The sequence below is a fragment of the Mus caroli genome, unplaced genomic scaffold (genome assembly GCF_978045245.1).
Source record: "Mus caroli unplaced genomic scaffold, Mus_caroli_1 scaffold_16, whole genome shotgun sequence".
NCBI lineage: Eukaryota > Metazoa > Chordata > Mammalia > Rodentia > Muridae > Mus > Mus caroli.
Genome location: NW_028227271.1, coordinates 48,775,181 through 48,794,827, shown reverse-complemented (window position 1 = coordinate 48,794,827; position 19,647 = coordinate 48,775,181). Strand labels below are relative to the sequence as shown.

At 40.3% G+C, this 19,647-nt stretch overlaps 2 protein-coding genes across 2 annotated transcripts in view; one reads left to right on the top strand and one right to left on the bottom strand.

The window, feature by feature from the left end:
* Positions 1-7,828, bottom strand: part of Mrpl13 (mitochondrial ribosomal protein L13) — a 30,148-nt gene extending 22,320 nt beyond the window's left edge. Inside the window, exons 1-2 of the mRNA XM_021183878.3 lie at positions 7,577-7,828; positions 5,652-5,775 (exon numbers count right to left, since the gene is read on the bottom strand). Coding sequence (XP_021039537.1) covers positions 5,652-5,775; positions 7,577-7,603 — 151 coding nt within the window. The 5' untranslated portion in view covers positions 7,604-7,828. The remainder of the gene's footprint in view (positions 1-5,651; positions 5,776-7,576) is intronic.
* Positions 7,829-7,900: 72 nt separating this feature from the next.
* Positions 7,901-19,647, top strand: part of Mtbp (MDM2 binding protein) — a 64,306-nt gene continuing 52,559 nt past the window's right edge. The window contains exons 1-8 of the mRNA XM_021183877.3: positions 7,901-8,056; positions 8,813-8,893; positions 13,018-13,091; positions 13,252-13,403; positions 14,939-14,997; positions 16,521-16,665; positions 17,513-17,630; positions 19,398-19,532. Coding sequence (XP_021039536.1) covers positions 7,939-8,056; positions 8,813-8,893; positions 13,018-13,091; positions 13,252-13,403; positions 14,939-14,997; positions 16,521-16,665; positions 17,513-17,630; positions 19,398-19,532 — 882 coding nt within the window. The 5' untranslated portion in view covers positions 7,901-7,938. The remainder of the gene's footprint in view (positions 8,057-8,812; positions 8,894-13,017; positions 13,092-13,251; positions 13,404-14,938; positions 14,998-16,520; positions 16,666-17,512; positions 17,631-19,397; positions 19,533-19,647) is intronic.

The window sequence follows — 19,647 nt, the reverse complement described above, 5'->3', positions numbered from 1 at the left end:
CTAATACAAAAGGAACCACTGTGATAGAAGGCTGCAGTCCTGCCTTGCTTTCGTCTAAATTTCTGTTAATGAGATAGATAAGATCTCCAGTCACAAATTTTAAAGGTTGTTACTCTGTGTATGTGAAATGTGAATGCAGGAACACATGTGCCATGAAGCTCACACAGAGGTCAGAGGCCAACCTTCCAGATGTGGTTCTCTCCTTCCACCTTTCTCAGGCTCCCAGGCATTGAACCAAGATCACCAGGCATACAGCAAGGTTTGTCACTCATGGAGCTATTCACTGGCCCAAGTTTAAACATTTGAATAAAAATGTACAGTTTCTATCCATGTATGGAATGTAAATAAGTCAGAATTCCTACATCATTATTTTTAATTTGTACCATTTTGTTCCCACCATTGTTTACTCATTATCACCATTTTTATGAGTGTACTGTGGTTTTAATTTGCATTTCCCGTAGTGGCTTGTATTAGATTTTTGTGTACCCACCACCTGGTCATGTACCCGTTCACCATAAAACTAGGCAGTAGCTTTTTAGTGCTGTTTGAGAAGTTCTTTATATAGTTTAGGCCCAGGTCTTTTGTTAACTGTGCAGTTTGCAAATATTTCCTTCTAGTTTAAAGCTTTTTTACCCCTCTTCTCTCAAACCCTACCTCAAGATATTATTTTTTCAGCCAAACCCAAGAGTCTTAGGATTATGGTGTATGGTGACTTATGGCCAAGAGGCTAAGGCCCGACCCTCCCTTCAACCAGTGCAGTACTGGTTTTATAGATTTTAAGATATGGAATGAGGAATATTTTAAAGTTGCTATTCAAAATCGGTAAAACAATAAAAAAAGGTACTTGCTTTTATTTTTACTTTCAATTTTGAAAGGTCAAATATAAAAAAACCTCATGTGAACATGGTTTCTGGTATGAACCTGTGTATAGCCATAGGTCATTGTGTTACCATAAACCCTTACTGTGAGAACTGTGATAATATGCTGGTGAGTCCCTGTCCTCACCTCCTTGACCTAAATCTCCCACAAAAGTCAAATCTCAGAGGTATAGTGCTAGCCTAGAATGTCTGAGACCCTAGTAATACACACACACACACACACACACACACACACACACACACACACAGCTCTGAGAGAGAGGCGCAGGGAGAGAAAACAAAATCATGTGTTAGGTCAGTCTGATAAATCAAGCAGTCCAAATATTACTTATGTTACTGTCTGATACCTAATGGTCAACTTTATAGTCATTATTAGAAGTCTAAGAAATGTATGCAGTGATTATGAATCCCTAATACCTAGTTAACAGCTCCTTGCTAAACTACTAAATGTTGAAAATAAATTCTTAAGAGACAATGCATTTATCAAATGCTGGTGATTTAGAAATTTGACTGTAGCGACATCTTGTGGTCATGAGAAGCTTTGCTGATGGAGAGCTACATGTTCAACACAGTGAGGCAAGCAGGAATTTAATCTTGAAGAAGTTCAGTTTCCCGATGTATTCATGAAATTCCTAGGCAAATGGACAGAACTAGAAAATATCATCCTGAGTGAGGGAACCCAATTGCAAAACAACACACACAGTGTGCACTCACTGTTAAGTGGATACTAGCCCCAAAGCTCCAAATAACCAGGATACAATTCACAGACCACATGAAGCTCAATAAGAAGGAAGACCAAAGTGTGGGTGCTTTGGTTCTTCTTAGAAGGAGAACAAAATACTCACAGGAGCAAATATGGAGATGAAGTGTAGAGCAGAGATTGAAGGAAAAGCCACCCAGAGACCGTCCCACCTGGGGATTCATCCCATATACAGTCACCAAACCCCAACACTATTGTGGATACCAGGAAGTGCTTGCTGAAAGGAGCCTGATATGACTGACTCCTGACAGCCCTGCTGCAAAGCCTTACAAATACAGAGGCGGATGTTAGCAGCCAGTCATTGGACTGAGCATGGGGTCTCTAACAGAGGAGTTAGAGAAGGGATTGAAGGGGTTTTCAACCCCATAGGAAGAACAACAATATCAACCAACCAGACCCCCAGAACTAACTCCCAGGGACTAAGCCATCAACAAAGGAGTACACATGGCTCCAGCTGCATATGTAGCAGAGGGTGGCCTTGTCATACATCAATGGGAGGAGAGGTCCTTGGTCCTACAAAGGCTTGATAGATGCCCCAGTGTAGGGGAATCAAGGGCAAGGAGGTGGGAGTGAGTGGGTGGGTAGGCAGAAAACACCCTCTTAGAAGCAGGGGCAGGGAGGATGTGACAGTGTGTTTCTGAGAGGGAGGGAAACTGGGAAAGGGGATAACATTTAAAAAGTAAAAGCAAATAAAGAAAATGTCCTCCGGACATTGATGGCACACACCTTTAATCCCAGCACTTGGGAGGCAGAGGCAGGCGGATTTCTGAGTTTGAGACCATCCTGGTCTACAAAGTGAGTTCCAGGACAGTCAGGGCTATACAGAGAAACCTGGTCTCGAACAAAACAAACAAACAAACAAAAACCCCAACCAACCAACCAACCAAAAAAACCCAAACAAACAAAAAGAAGAAGTGCAGTTTCCAACGTCATAGGAAAGCTATTTTCTATTCTTAAGAAAGGATGACCTCCAGGCAGTCACAGCAGCTGCTCTTGTGCTCCAACAGAATGTGTCCTGGTAGCATCTAAAGGACACATACAGAATAATTACTGAGGAGGCTGTTAAGTGCTAACCTTGGGGACAGGAGTTAGGTGCTTGTTTCCGTTTACCTCCAGTTTCTTAACACTGCTGTTTCTCCGTGGACCAGTGAAGCTGTCTCCTATTTATTGCCTCCCTTCCTAAGGAGGAAATACATGCACAGGAAGCAACCACACAGAGGAGCAATAGGAATTTCCTATGCAAGGAAGCAGGATCCCAAATTCCAGTCCCAGCTCTGCTCTGAGGGAGCTGAAGGGCGATGAGAGTATCAGTAAACTCTTCTCTCGGCTTTTTTACCTACCTCTGAAGCAGGTAAAATACCTCAAGTCATAAAAAATTGTATAAACTTGCAATTCTATGAAAGTGTATGTTTTTGGTCTGCCAACTTTTTTTTTTTTTTTTAAAGAAAAATAGCCATTTATTACAAATGCTGCTTCTTCTTTCTTTCAAAATTCAGTTGATTTCATTGATCATATTTGTGAATTCCCTTAGCTGTTAGATACACATATTGCCAGCTGTGGCTACAGAAAGCAATGTGCTGTTTGTTCTCTCTCAAATGCAAGCAATGCCACCAAGGAGGTTATTTTCTGTCGTAGCCTCTGTGTTTGTTTTGGTTTTTTTTAAGTGCCTTCAGTCTTTAAAGTGCCCCTCAACTTTGGTACTAGAATACTGTGTAATATTCTCAAGTACAGGCAGGTTGTGATGTGCTTGGAGAGATAAATGTGTATTAGATAAGTTTCACAAGTGAGTTATAATGCTGTAGGTTAAGAGCTCAGTGTTAAAGAATTAATATGCATGTGTGCGCGTGCGTGCGTGTGTGTGTGTGCGCACGTGCGTGGGCGTGTACTAAGATCCTTACAGAAACCCACAAAAACAAGGTTAGATATTGAGTGGATAGAAATGTTGTGACATGCATTTCTTCTTGAAGTGCTGTGCAATATTTAGTAATCCAGTTGTCATAGTGACTACAAAACCAATCTCCCAGGAAGACCAAGAGGTGCCTGTATCTGTGAAGCATCTGTTTAAAATTGTCCTGTACAAGATACTCCTAATGAGTGTCTGGCCTGGGCCACATACTGCAGGGGGTGCTTGAGCATGGCAGAATCCTTAGATTCATATTCTACACACAGACTTCAGAGTATGGATTATGCTCATACTCCACTGAAAGTTTATTACAGAAGAAAGAGCAACAGGATTAACAAATGAGAAAAACGATAAAGCCATGCTCTTAACTAAATCCAATCATCTGAAACATTTTTTTTCTTGCTTCAGCTCCATAGATCTCAAACTCTAGCAGCTCAAATGCCAAGGCACTAGCTGGGAAGGGTTTTTTTTTTTTTTTTTTTTTTTCCTCTTTCTTTCCTCTTTTCATTTACTTAATTAGTATTCATAAATGCAAACACTCATACAACAAACATTTCTTAGATTTAAACTGTGTGTGGAACACTATTATAGGTACTTCGAATTCCTGTTTTTTTAAAGTTTAGTGAAGAAAGGTAGACAGTACGTGGGCTCATGTCAAGTGATACCTAAATGCTGTTTCAGAAAAAAAAAAAAATGGAAATGTAAAGGATAAATGGGCAACTGGACGAGGGCTCCAGAAAGGCCCTTTTCAGGACAGAAATAACTGGCCAGAAATACAAAAGGCACAGAGGAAAGAACCACCGAGGACTGGGGAAGAACATGCAGACAGAGAAGGGTGCATGAAAGCCACCCAAGCAAAACTGTGCTTCTCAGGCCAATTAAGGAGACAACAGCAGGCCATAGAGGATTGCTCAGGGGCAGGTGAGAATAATGTTAGGAGGTGCAGGAGCCCCATTACTGAGTCCTGCAGGGGACATGCCCACTTTGTGCTTTATTCTTTTGTTTGGAAAATGATAATAAGCCTTTTTTTTTCTTAAAAGTTTTCTGTGCAGAAACTATGTATGAGCAAGATAGTGTACAGAACAGCAGTCCAAAAAGGTACAGAAGGGAGGGGTGGCGAGATGGTGCCGGATAGCAGGAACGCTGCTCTCTAGTTTATAGATCCAGCATGTTGTTTAGGCAGGGTGTAGGGACACAGAAGAAGAGTCACAGGACACAGATGTAGAGAAGACTTCAAACTACACCTTCAGAAAGGACACAGACACTATGAATTAAGATGGGGAAAATCGAGAAGGCCGGTTGGTTTGGGTAGGGAAAACCAGGAGTATAATGTCTTTAACTGGGCTGATGACTACTGGATATTCAAGAGGACATGCTGAGCAGACAGTAGGATCAGAGTTCAGCATACAGGTCAAAAACAGAGACGGGCATATGGAAGTATTATCATACACATAGGTTTTAGAGATCTGAGGCAGAAATCAGCAACTTAATGAATGAGAAGAGGTCCAAAGACTGCACACTAGGATGTGTCCACATTTCAGTGTGAGGAAAATTTGGATATGACAGGAAAATGCCTCAGTAAAAGGTCATGTCGAAATGCCTACAAGCAAAACTCTTCTAGAATGAAAAGTTTATTTTATAAACAGCATACAGAAACAAACCTTCAATTCAAGAGTGAAAGGCAACTTACCACATCAAGCTGGCTCTACCTTCCCAGGGGAAGAAAAATTTAGAAAATAGGCAACATCTATTAAAACCTCTCCACTCAAAGGCATGTCGTCATGAGAAGAGATTAGTGGAAGAAGGGAAACTCAATTTACAGTGGAAGTCAGGACAGCACTGGAGTGCAAGTGAGGTTACTGGTGGGTTTTTGTTTAGTGATAGCATCAAATGGGACTGTCCTGAAAAAACTGGTGTGTGACACACACACACACACACACCATCAAATTCAGTTTAGCACCTGATGAGGTCTTCCAGAAGGAATAGAATAGAGAATCTTTATATACAGGCAGAAAGGAGCCCTTGAACACAGTCCTGTGAATCCTCACGAAGTTCCTATTCTGGAGTTGTATAGCACGGCTGCCCATGATGGGTCTAAGGCAGTACTTACTCAGCTGATGGTACACTGGTTTATTTAATCCTTGCAGTTTGTTGGATGCTATAACCGCAAGTTTGCCAGGGGGCTGCATTTTGCCATCTAAGAGATACCACATTCGAGCAAAAGTGGCCCATTGCTAGGAAATAAAGAGAATAAGAAAATTCTAGTTAAAATGGAAACAATTAAAACCATTACTATAGACTATCATAGGTATTCTATAATTAATGCCAGCAATTACTTTGAAAAACAGACTATCACTAGTTTGTGTGTGTGTGTGTGTGTGTGTGTGTGTGTGTAATTTGTTTCCATTACCAGTTCTGAGGTCTTTTCTCATTATGGCATTAAGATAGTAAGGCATGTTACACAGAAAGCTGAGTGGCCAACTGTCAACTGAAGAGTATTCAAGAACTCGGTTCTAGGAGAGCTAAATACAACTATGCAGATAAGTATAGCTTAGATTCAGTATGTCTATGTGTGTGTGACAACTGAGATACCAGGCAAGCACACTACCACTGAGACACATCACTAGCCCCTTTCATGCTTTTGAGACAAGAGTCTCACCAAGTTACTCAGCTTAGCGCCGAGCTCACCCTGTACCCGCCAAAGAATAGCTAGTATTACAGGCCTGTCTTCCAAGACATCTTTAGGTCATCTGATAAAATCACTGTCTTCAATGCCTCCAAACTAAGGAAATTATCTCTATTCCAGAAAGATTTTGTCCAGGTACTTACATATGCATATACATAAGGATTATATGGTAGAAAAATACACTTATAAGCTTGTGGTTTCGTATTAGTTATCCTAAATTTTAAACTAGCCTATGCATGCGCAAAAGACAAGTTTACCACATTCCATGTGAACTAATACTTTAAAAAAGTTTGATAAATAATAGAAATTCTGCCACATGTCAACTTGCTGTCAAAGTTTTAAATATTCACATCTGTTATTTACCTGATTATAGACAGGTAACAACTACATTTAAGGGAAATGTACTTCAAGTAGCATTAGGCTAGGAGTTGTCTTGGATTAACATATCAGAAACTAATTCTTTCTCTTCTATCTAAAATCTGCTTCAGTTTCAGTATTCCCTGAGTCAGCCTTCCAGTTGCCCAAACCAGAATTCTTAAAAGTTATTCTTGTTTCTCTTTACACCCACATTCAATTCTTTAATATATATTGTGGACTTCTTAGCACTCCAGTGTTTCAGCCCGACTGGTAATATGAGTATTTTGTGTGGTAAACTAGAATAGAATTCTAACTGAATTCTCCCTTTAGTTCTTCAAAGATCTCCCATCTGTGAACAGTTTATCTTCCACCTGGCGGCTTGAGTGCTTGCTTGATCCTTCTGATGCCTAAGACTTCTAGGTCAAAACCCTACAACAGGTCTTCATTCTTTATAAATAGTCTTAAGCAGCGCAGGCTTGGCTTCAAGCTCACTAAGTATCGGAGAAGGCTGGCCTTGAACTTCGGATCTTTCTCCCTCCACCTCCCAAGTGCTGCGATAACATGCGTGCACCATAATTCCAGGTTTATGCTGTGTTGGGGATGGAACCCAGAGCTTCAGGCATGCTATGCTACATCAGCTACAGCTCCACACCTTCCCTTCCCCCTCCCCCATTGTACTAAACAAAAATAAACATCTTTTAGCGGTTTTTACTGCCCCACGTCATTCAACCTATTATTTCACTTTAGTTCTCTTTCCGCAAGGAACAAAAGACAAGAAAGGGGCAGACTGAGGAGAGAAAGGAGCCAAAACAACGATAGCAAGTGGTAGGCAGACTCACAACCCTCCGGTAAGTGACTCCTAAAGCACTTCTTGGGTACGGGTATCAGCTTCCCTGAAAGCTCAGCTTCTGCCCTAAAATCCCTGTGAATATTGCTCTTCATTTTCGTCAGCGTACTGAGCACACTATCTTGCCCGAAACGCGCAAACTCACCTGGGGCGCCCTAGAGAAGCTGGACATGTTCCCCGACCCGCGGCGTCCTTTAGCTTGCACCCGCCCCGCCGGGGAACCAGCACCACTGGTCCGGCGGGAAACACAGACACCAGAGCACGAAGGTTCCTACTGCTGTCGCGTGCGCTCATCTGCTTCTCCGCCACACTCGGGTCCCCGCCGGTAGCCGTTTCGTTATGAGGGGAGCAGAGAGTGTGGCTCCTGAGAGAATAATTTCCCACAATAATTGGCTGGAAAACCGACGTAGGACATTATTTTCCAGCCAACCTGAGCGGCAGGAAACCGGAAGTGCGCGTTGCGCGCGGCTCTTTTGAGATCTCACACTGAGTCCGGGCGCGAAGAGGATGGATCGGTACTTGCTGCTGGTCACCTGGAGGGAAGGGAAGTTTCGATCCGTGGCGGGTGGGGAGATCGAGCCCGGCACTGAGGCGATATCCCTGGAGAGCACCGACAAACAACCCGGTAAGCTCTGGGCGGAGAAGAGGCGGGAAAGACCGGCAGCGGGGAGGCGAAGGATTTGAGTTTCTGATGAAGTCCCGGAGGGAGGCGCATAGGTCGAATGGTCCCGGGAACGTGCAACGCTCTGAAGTAGTTTCTATAAGAACTGAGCAGTAGTATGTCAATGGAAAAGATATAAAATTGTGGGTATTAGATGTCAGTGTCCCAAGTGCTTGGTGAACTGAATATTTGCCCGGTTGAATCTCCTGGTGGCATAGTCATCGAATTTTTGCTTTCTGGGAAGGTATGCTTGCAGAAAGTAGTGCCCCTTGGCGTTCTTTCCACCTTGAAGAAAGCACAGAAAGAAATGATAGGTTCTGCAGATCTGAGTTTTACATTCTATGAAGGAAACATGCCACACTTAAAAAAGAGAAATGACCAGCTTGAAAAGATTTTAGCTGCATTGCTTTTTGGTGTACTTGACTAGTCTATATTACGTTTTCCTTGTTTTGATTAAGCAGACCTTTTGAGGAAGAAATGTATATAGTTCGTATATACTTCTTTTGGAAGGAAGTTTTGATTTCTTGTTACTGATTAGCATATACAAATGAGGAGACTTGGCTGTTTTCTCTGCGGTGTCAGCACTTGAATAGACTTGATCAACATGTATTCTGTCTACAACTTACTGGCCTTCAGATCCTCTGATAGTGAAATGGAAACAGGCTCTAGATTATGTTAACTCTTGAGTTAGATGAGTGAGTCAGGTCTTTATTTTTATAGATTTGACCGCAACCAATATTTATCACCTCTTGAAGAGAAGCATCAGCGGTTCAATCCATCCAGATGACAGTACATTTCCTGGTAAGTACAGAAGTGTAACGGTAATGAAATTTCTCTCCTATCCACCCCCACCCCCAAAGTCTGACACAGCATTTTTTTGGAAATCAGTCAGTTTGATAACCTAGGAGTACAAGAAAGATTTGTTGACCTGAGAGGCACAGGGCTATGGGGATATCTTAAAGAAAATCTCAATTACATTACTATCCCTTCCTGACATTTGAATGTTGTAAGTTTTTATAAAAGTTATTCTGGGTTCTCAATTTGAGAGTTTTGCTTCCATGTAACCCTTGCTCTCCTGGAACTTTTATCTGTAGACCAGCCTGGCCTTGAACTCACAGAGATCTGCCTGCTTCTGTCTTCTGAAGTGCTGGGATTAAAGGCATGTGCCACCACTGCCCTGCTTGTGGAGAGGTTCTTGTCTTGAGTAAAGACAACCCGTTACAGCTCCCACTCTGACTTCTTTACCACATGTGGGTGTTATTTTCCTGTCTATTTTACTGATTCTCTTAAAGCAAAAACAGCTTTGAGTCATCTGCTTTGACTTTCTGGAGTTCTCACTACTTTCTTTTTTTGGGGGTGGGGGGAAAGAAATCTTTCCTACTTTTAGTTCTATTGGTACTTTACAAATATATCTATTTGTAAATGTATTTGATAATTTTCTTCTCTTTTACTTCTCCATCTGATAATATCCTTTAAGGCCCAGAAAATATAACTATGGAGACAGATCAAATCCTACAAGCTGAAGGAAGTGTCTATAGTTGGCAGGAAAAAAATGTCCTCATTTTGAGAGCTGCAGCTCTCATGCTTCTGTTATAATCGGCTCCCTTCCTTATTGGAGAACTTCCAGTCTCTCGGGGGCAGCTCTCAGCACTGAGGATTGATGTCCAGTGTGTAGGCACTGTACTAACCTGTTGTCCACGTTCTAATGGTACTCTTATTAATTTCTGAAGTTGGTAAAGTTTAGCGAGTTCTTGAAAACATTCTAGACTGGGTTCTCATGAAAGTATTCACTCTGCTTGTAAGGACAGGGTTTCTTATAAGACACCCCTTTTGTACAATAATGCAGAACTCTGCAAGTGATGTGTACTGAAGGCATGCAAGACCATCCCAGTACAGTAATCAATTAGACAGTAGAATTGTTCCATGACCTGTAACATTCCTATCAAAGCTAATTAAAAACTCTGGTTGGTTTTTCATGGCTCAGAGGGTAGGGTTGCTTGCTGTCAAGGCTGATGACCTGAGTTCATTCCCCAGGACCTATACTGAGGGAGAAGTGCAATGCCTGCAAGTCTTCTGATCTCCGCACAGAGCTGTGACACATAGGTGTCTACACACACACACACACACACACACACACACACACACTGCAATTAAAAAGAATTTAAAACACTGATTGTTTTAAATATGTAAGACAGTGAAAGAAGTAGTAAAGATAATATTTACTGTGTGTTCTGTAGGTTAGACCATGAGACACAGTGCAATTGAAGTATTTTGTTTCTTTGTTAAATCTGTTGAAAACAGTCGGGCATCACGTTCTACTTTGCCATCATAGAACTTATACAGATTTAGCATCGTTTCTGTGCTTTGGCGACTTGTACTCTAGTTATATCAGCTTCTAGTGTTTTTTCCTTTGGACTGTCAGTATTGCGAACTATCCATGCATTCCTTTAATGTGACTGTTTTTTTCTAGCACCATTTTCCCTGGGACAGACATCCTTTTCCGTTTTAGCATGTTTGTCACAGTAACTAACCTAGAACTCTATTTATATAGATTTGAAAAGCACTTTTAGCACCAGTAACTTTGTTTTCTTGCTATTCTTCATCTTTCTCATCAAATGCCTTTTCTAGTTATTTATTGGAAAAAAATTACTACAATGAGTTTACATCAGAAGACCAGGAAGAAACAAAATTTAGATATTTTGCTTTCTCTGCATAAAATGGAATGGTAAGGTGTTCAGTGCGTTCAGTGCCTAGTTAGCAAACTGTGAAGGTAGTGTCATGATCAGTCACTGCATGGTACCTTTTTTATTTTTTTGGGTAATGGTTTGTGTACTAAAAAGCTAGGTGGGTATAGTTATGCCAACATCGTTGTAAATTCTGTCAGGGTATTTGGGCTTTTTCCTAATTGTGGTCAACAGCCATTAAAGGTTTTAATGCAGGGAAGATGATCAGATGTTGTTATTCTTCCTGTTTTTCCTCCTCGTCCACATCCACCTCTTCTTCTACCTCTTCCTCCACCCTTTCCTCTTCTTCTTCATTGCTTTTCTCTTAAGTGGGTGTGGGCTATTTATGTGTATATACTTGTTATCGTATGTGTGTGTGTCCTAGGGAATCCCCCTTCTCTGCCTCCCAAATGCTGAGATTGTAGGTGTCTTCCACACCTGCTTGGCTTTTATGTGGGCTCTGGGGATGTGAGCTGGGGTCCTCACAGTTGCGTGGCACGTACTTTACCTGTGAGCTGTGTCCACAGCCTGCAGATCTGCTCTGAAGCACTCTGGTTGGATCAGACAGACACAGTAGGCACCTTAGGTAGTTATAGCTATTGGAATTATTGCAGAAGATCAGCTGAAGAATTGGGGATGGAGAGCGCAGACAGCAAGCATGTAGGCAGTGCCTATCTGAGGGCAGTTAGAGGGAGAAAGCCTGACTTAATGCTGAGGAGGCTTAGTTTAGGAGAAAGGAGGCCTAACTGACATTAGAAGTCTGACTGGTGCCATTTTCTAAGAAGAAAGCATTGCTAAGAAGGTGGCATTACGAAGAAGGAACTATGATGTCCTGTGTAGAACACATGGAGAGTTGCCTAGTAAGGTATTATAGATATAAAAATTGAACAGATATGCCTATATCTCAAACTACAGGAGGGTAGTGCTGGAGATGTAGTTATACAATCATCTGGGTATAGGTGGAAGCCACGTGAAAGAGGAGATTGTTTACAGATGATGGGAAGACAAAAAAAAAAAAATAAAAATAAAACAAATCTCAAGAATCCAAGTATTCAAGGAACATCATTTTTAAGATATGCCAGAATTAGTGCCACAGATCCAATTGATGTAAGGGGAAAGTAGCCACACACTCACAGCAGTCACCATTGATTCTTCTCTGATTTATGCTGAGAGATTAAATATTAACAAAGCTAAAAATTAATAAGGTTGTAAAAAGTCAGTTATTAGCGACTTCGAGTACAATTTCAGTGGCATGTTTGGAACGAAAAATCCACTAACATGCCTTTGAAGGGTGTAACAAAGCTGATGAGGAAGGGACTACCACAGGTAGGCAGCATTTTCAAGGGGGCTATAAAGAGTGACGAAAGGGATTTGCAGTCTTTGAACACGAGCACCTAGGACTCCATTGGGAAGTATTGCTTTGAGAATAGGTTTGCGGTTTTCAATAGTGAGGGGGATGGCTTGGAGTGCCTGGACTGGGATCATTTTGAGGAGTAACCTTGGAGAGGAAGGTCAGTACCTGTTGCATGTCGGCAGGAAGGGGCGAAGGAAGACCTAACAAGAAGGTCCATTTCCCACAGGGACTAATACTCAGTGGTTCCCAGTAAGGAAACAGTATTTTGCTGAGCTCAGTGGAAGAAAAGTTTCAATTGACACTCAGCACCTTACCTTGCTCCCACAAGTTAAGCTCATGGTTCACTCTTCCTTCGGAGCCTCGAATCTGGTTTCTCTCCAAAGCTCTCAATTTCTTTTCGTTCCTCTGAGATAGGCTTCAAGGTGACCTTTGAGTTCACTCTCTCTCTCTCTGTGTGTCTCTCTTTCTCTCTAGTTTATTTTATGGTATTGCATTTTCCAGGTAGAACATTTGCCTGTGACCAGGTAGAACCATGCCTGCATGGTCTTTGGAGAAGGAATTGGTTTTACTTACTGGCCTAATGGTTTTGTGTCACCCAGGCATAATTGAGTAGCTGTATTTTCTTAAAACATCTTTATAGTAGATCTTAAATGATTAAAAAAATATGGAGTTTGAATTAATGCAAGCTTATAATTTTTTAAAGCAATTTGGAGTTTTGCAAGAGATTTATAACTTGGAAAACTATAGACTATGTTTCAGAATTATATAATTCTCTAAATAGTAATTCGTTACAGTGACTGCTTTTTTATTGTCTGCCTTTCTTCTAATAAGTGTGATTTGTTTTCAAGCTTGTTCGGTGGGCGGCACACCTCATTCCAGGAAGTGGTTCTTTGCGGTGCAAGCAATATGTGGATTTTACCAGGTAATAGCTGTTAGTGTACACCTTACCTACGCTAAAGAATTTCACGAGTCCACTCTGTTTAATGCCGCCTTTTGATTTGTTGGTTTTGCAATAGCTGTTAGGAAATGTCTGTGCTATAAATGATGACATGACTCCATTACTTACCATCATCTTCTATTAGTTTTGTAGTTCTGATTGGCAAGAGATACATTTTGATGCTGAAAAAGATAAAATTGAAGATGTTCTTCAAGCAAATCTAGAAGAATGTCAGAGTGCTGTTGAGTGTTATGAAGAAGATGACAGTAACAGCAGGGAATCCTTACCCTTGGCTGAGTATGCTTCTGTGCCTACACTGCCTTGCAGATGTTTAACAGTACCCTGCTGTTTTGAGACAGGAGGGAAAAGATTGGATATTTTAGCAACTATAGTAGGGGATTTTTTAATCAACTGCAATGGTCAATACTTCAGTTTTGGAAGACACTGGGCAGGTTAGACCTCTCATCTAATCGATACCTGAAAACATTTAGGTTCACACAACTGTAGAGTGCTGTTGTTACTGGCTTATCATTTTTTTGAAGATAAATTCTGCCTGATCTTGTGTTGGCTAGGGGAGTTACTTAATGCTAGCAGATAACACTCAAATCGAAGCACACTGTGTTTTTGGCCTCTGAGACTAAAATGTGGGATTTCCCCCCCCCCCCCCAATTTATATGCCTCTTCAACATTTCTGATACTTTTTGTAGTCTACAGAGTTTCTGAGGAATGTCAGTTGACATCACTTGCATGTCTCTTGAGTCTTGTTAGAATGGAAGATGATCCCCACACTAAGTTGTGATAACCTCTTTCTTCCTAAGACATTCCATTTCCGGCTCATTGTTAAAGTCCTTTCCTCTTAGCGTTTGTCATGTGACAGGAAATGCTTTTGTTTTGTGTTAGTATTCATTGTTTAGGCTTTAAGAATCTCTTCTTACTGGCTTCACATTGTGTTGGTTAATGCAGGAAGCAGTGTACACTAGGGAAGAACTATGGACTAGTAGGAGTTAGAAAGTACTGTTGACTGTGTGAGGCAAAGCCAGGGAGTTAGCTCATCTAGTCTTTTCTTTCCTCATTCACCAAGTGAGGAAATTCTTTTAAGTACTTTCTAAGATGCCACTGTCACTGAGTCTTAAAAAGATCTTATTGATTCCTGTTTTACCACTGTGAAAAAATAATGTGGAGCCACCTTATTTCCACAAGAGGGAGCCTGGAAACTATAGTTAGCTTAACATGCTTTAGGCTTTTGTTTTAGACAATATCACCTTATGCGGAAGGATTTAAATACTTTTATCCTGTATAAGAACTTCTTTTGAGAATAGAATTTCACTATCTGAATAGAATATATAGGTTTTTAGGAATCTGGGAAAATGTCATATTCGCAGTGAAGCCTTAACGAGCTCAGAGAAGAGCAGTGTCCTTTATTATAAAAGCCTCTGCTGGCTTGCTTGGGGGATTAGAAAAGTGTTTGCTCTATTATTTATGTTGAATATATAAAATATAAGTTGGGATCTTTGTTCCCGTTATTATTATCGTTGCTTCTGTTTGTGTTTTAGATGTGGGTAAGAGCTTGTACTTGCAGGTTGAAATAGGGCTTCCACACATAATAGGTACATGGTTTTGGGACATTTATTTAAAGGAAAAAATACTAATCTTAATGGTGCCTGGGTTTGTCAGCTAAGTCAAATAAGGTAATGTGTCTAGCATGTGTGACTGTAGCACACAGATCACTATTGCCTATTATAATTATATTATATAGAGGCATACTTATGCATATATTATATATGTGTATTTGTATAGGGCATTTTTCCTCTAACTGTATTCTTTCATTGCAGCCTATATGAAGAATCAGCAGAAAATTTGCATCAGTTATCAGACAAGCTTCCCGCTCCTGGTAATACAATAACTGTTTTAGATCATTTGTATTTTCTACTTTTTATGAGTGAGCGATGTGTTCAGCATCTTCTGTAGAATCCCAGTCCTGTCAACTCAAGGACAAATTGCTTTTTAAACGTAGATTGTCAGGGTGACACTCCTTTATGGTGCCGATAGCCTACACATCACCAAATGGAATGTCGTGGAGTAGGGTGAAGCTCTTGGATCAGCAGTTTTAAAATAGAAACCACTTTTTCTTCCTAAAACGGGAAGCATATTTTATAAAATACTATACGATATTATCCTTAAACACTTTTTTTTTTGTCTCAGTAGCTTTGCTTTGTATTACTCAAATAGTTATTGGCAAAATTTGGTACAGTTTGGTATTCACAAATACTTTTGCATTTTTTTAATGAATGTGTCATTATTGAATCCCACTTATTTGCTGTACATTTCTTTGCTATCTGTGTTGTATGTCATGCACTGTCCTGGGAACTGAATATACAGTTGTGTGTGAAGCTAGATAGTGATACAGGATTGCACAACTACAATTCTTATGTTCACAGAGCTGGTATTTACAGCCAAGTTTACTACAGAGTCTGGTATAGAAAGTAATGAAGGCTTTGTGGGATGGCTCAGTGGTAAGGGACCTGGTTGCTCTTGCAGAGGGCCTGGGTTCAGTTCCTGTCACTCACATGGCAGCTCCCAGCCATCTCTAACTCCATTTCCGAGAACTCTAGTGCTCTCTTTTGCCTTCCACATGCATTAAAAATGCATATTCATGTGTGCATTAAAAAAATGAAAAAGAAAATAACAATGTATTCACAAATAAACATTTTTGCAACCTTTTCACCCAAGGATTGAACCCAAAGCCTTGTACATATTAAGCTACCCTTCAGCCCATCAGATTTCTTTCAGTGAAATGTGTTAGTTCAAAAATATGCACTAAAATTTTATACAGTTGCTATTTTTGTCTAATTAAATGCCTTTGGTTATCAAATTTTTATTTGGTTTTCATTTCATTTTATTTTCTGGTCTTTCAATAAGTTTGTAATTTCTTGTCATTTAAACTGGTGTGAAGTAAAACCTTTCTCAGAATCTAATGATGCTGATATAATTTGTTACACTGAATGCTTTATTGTCCTTTAAGAGACATGATTTATTTGAGCACTGCAATTTTATATTCATTCCCTCTTGGATAACAAAATTAAATGTAGGAGGATATAATGAAATTGCAGGATTTTTTCCCCCTATCTTGAGTAACGTAGCATTGGTGACCTCCAGAGTGATACATATAACTAGCTATGCTGGAGAATTAGCAAGCAATTATGATATAGTTTATTGTTTTCCGGCATGGTGGCATGATCTCAAATGATGGAGTATTATAATGTGTGAACTCCTGAGGATGTGTACTGTTTTAAAATAGTGCTTTGTCTGCTAAATATGCTTAAGATTCAGTTGTTTAGAGCACTGTTGAAACCTGCTTTAGATCTAGCATGCTTTAAAAACTATGGTATTTTTTGTTTTGTTTTGTTTTTCTAGGTAGAGCAATGATAGACATAATACTGTTGCCGTCTGACAAAGACCCTCCTAAGCTAAAAGAGTGCTTGCCCATTGTAGGGGCCTTGAAACATCTGAAGGAATGGCATTCAGCAAAAGTTATCATAGCAGGAAGTTACTGTGAGATGTAAGCTCCTTTGGTCCTATGTCATTGTTCTGCTACCGGGTTTTCGATAGATTGAGCCTTTGAAAATTACCTTAATGTGATGAGGTAGATTTCTGTTGTACTGTGATTAGAGACTGGAATCTTTACCAGATCCCAGGTTTTTCTCCTTTCCTATTGCTGAGATGTGTAAGGCTTTGATAGGTCCTGTCAGTGATGCCTTGAGTCACCATTGAGCACCGTTTCTCCAAATGCGCTGTGCACATTTTAGGCTTGCAGTACCTCTGCGCACTAGGGTGGCAGCTCCACAGGACTTACCATGTCCCGTCTGTTTTCTGTGGTACATGCCAAGGTACACACAGTTGTACTTGTGACACATTAGTAGAGGTCAGTTGTGCACTCCACATTTCATTCCAAACTTAGTACTTAAAGGATGCTGACTAAGCCAGGCCTAGCAATGGATGCAATGGATGCTGGTGAGCCCCCTGTATGGAAGGAAGTACAGGCAAAGCCGGAATGCTAACAGTCACGATCGCCTGTGATGAAGTGTTGCCATGAAATTCATACAAGCCATGAAGGACATTCAAGGTGCCAGTTTAGCTTTTTGAAGCTGAGGGGCTGACATTGAGGCTGTGTAAGCATCTGACACAGTTAAGCCAGCAGTAACTGGAAGGTCTCTGTTTACATCGTAGGGGTGACAACTCTGAATATGTGTGAATGTAACAGCCCTTCCCCAGAGACTGCCTTAATGGGTAATTCATATTAACAGAAAATTGCAGTTACCTCTCCTAGGCTGTAGTTAAAATGTAGCCATTAAAAAAAAAAAGAATTACCATCATTTAATTATCAAAATCTTTTTTTTTTTCAACAGAAATTGTCAGAAAATTGCTGAATACCTTTCAGCTAGTGTTGTGCCTTTAGAAGAATTCAGAAATGCCATTGATTCGAGGGAACTGTGGCGGGGAGAGATTCAGATGCGGGAACGAAAGGTAACTGCTTTCATATCTTCACCATGTACAAACAGAGAAGGCCTTTGGACTTTGCTTATGGTACAACTGAAGTCAATGCCAGGGTCCGTCAGGGAAGATGTGCTCGACTGGCACCAGGTGGTGGAGTTTTCTACAATGATGCAAACCGTGCATCTGCTCGTAGCAGTGGCCCCTGAGCTGCATACTGCTACAGAGAACTGTCTGTCACTTGTTCAGTTGGTCCAGCTTTTACGTTTTATTAGATTTTTATTAGGTGTAATGTCAGTGGTCACTGTGGTTATGCTTTAGGTATGGCTGTTGTATAGTGTGACATTTTGAGAACAGTATTGGACATTAGTCATTATTTACTTAATACATTTTGTTTCACTGTCTGTATTATCCACCCAAAACAGTATTGGGAGCAGTTATCTATGGATTCTTAGGTGATCTCAGTCAGATACATACCAGCTCACTTGAACAGTGTTTTAAAATTTTTATTAGAGCCTAGATATATCAGCTATCAGATGAAAATAGTCATTTAGATCACTCACTTCAGTAAGTCTTAAATTTCAGAGTTGAGTGTTGTTGATTTTTATAAGTTCTATCTATTTTGAAATGTGTCCATATATATAAGTTTTGTAGATGAGAAAATTAAGGTAGTTTCCTAATGCTTGTTCAGGATAATGAATGTGCTCTTGCGTTCCCATTGTTTCTGTACTTTATCCTCCTTTATCTCTCTTCCTGGCTCAGTGAGCTATCCTCTAAGACAATAGGAGCAAGGTGCCTAAGTCTATCTAGATTTACATCCCAGTTTTAGGAAAATTCAGTCTTTAGGTAAACTGTCTCTGCAAATAGTGTTAATAGGACTAATTAATTAATCTTCCTCTTTGGCTCAATGCTGATTAATTGATTGATTGATTGATTAATTAATCAGCATTGAGCCATAGTGGAAGAGTTGACAATGTGCTTTGGAGACCTGCCTTTGTTTTCATTTTCTGAAGTCATGTGCTTACATGTGGGCGCATCATGCCAGAGTTCTTAGGAGATTCTTTTACTCCTGTAGTGTGAAACTGCACACCCATCAGTCAGTCCAGAGTCTGTGTTTCAATTTGGAGTCGATTCATAGCTTTCAGCCGGCAGTCATCCTAGTGATTAAAGATGTAGATTGTAGAGCTACAATGCCTGAATTCAATCTTGACTCGGTTCCAGTTTTGTGTGACTTCTTAGTACCATAGTTGTGTTGTTCTCTAAGCCAGGGATGAGCATAATGGCTCATAAGGCTTATTTGACTTACATTATTTTGAGTACGCAGTAGTGACACAGGAAGTCCCATCTGTCAGAATTGTCACATCTTTACTGTGAACAGTCATACTGCTGCTACTTCTATGGTAACCGTGCTTCTCATCACCCACACACCCTGAAGGTAAAGCATGTGAGGCTCAGTATTGTGTGCCTAGTAGTGAAGAGCACGGGCAGTTCTGTCTTAGAGACTGGCAGGAAGCAGGCATTGAACGTGCACCAACGAGGTTGCTTGAAATGAGTTAGTATACTGTTGCTGACTAACCCAGGATGACGGAAAGCTTTTTATGAAAAACTGGTGTTTAAGTTAATAGTAAAATGTGTACTTAACAGGAACAACTACCCATCGAGCTGAGGTATTAAAAAAAAATTCACATTTGTGTATCTATTTATAGTAAGGTCAGTTACTTCTTAATATTTTCATTCTAATAAAATATATCCATCTTTATTCATAACGCCTATAATTGAGTTCTCTTGGTTTCTTTTCAGTTTGGATTTGAAATTAGTTTTCCTGAATTTTGTTTAAAAGGAGTTACGCCTACGAATGTTAGTGCATATAATTTAAATACCTGCTTCCTTGCCAAAAAGATAGCATCATCTAAGGATAAGAATATTTTGCCTAAGGTAATGTATATACATTTAATTTTTTTTTTTGCTATCATCCATTTGTGCATTTTTTTCTGTGACATATTCTTGAGTCTTGACTTACTAATGCGTATGATGATTTTTGCTCACCGGC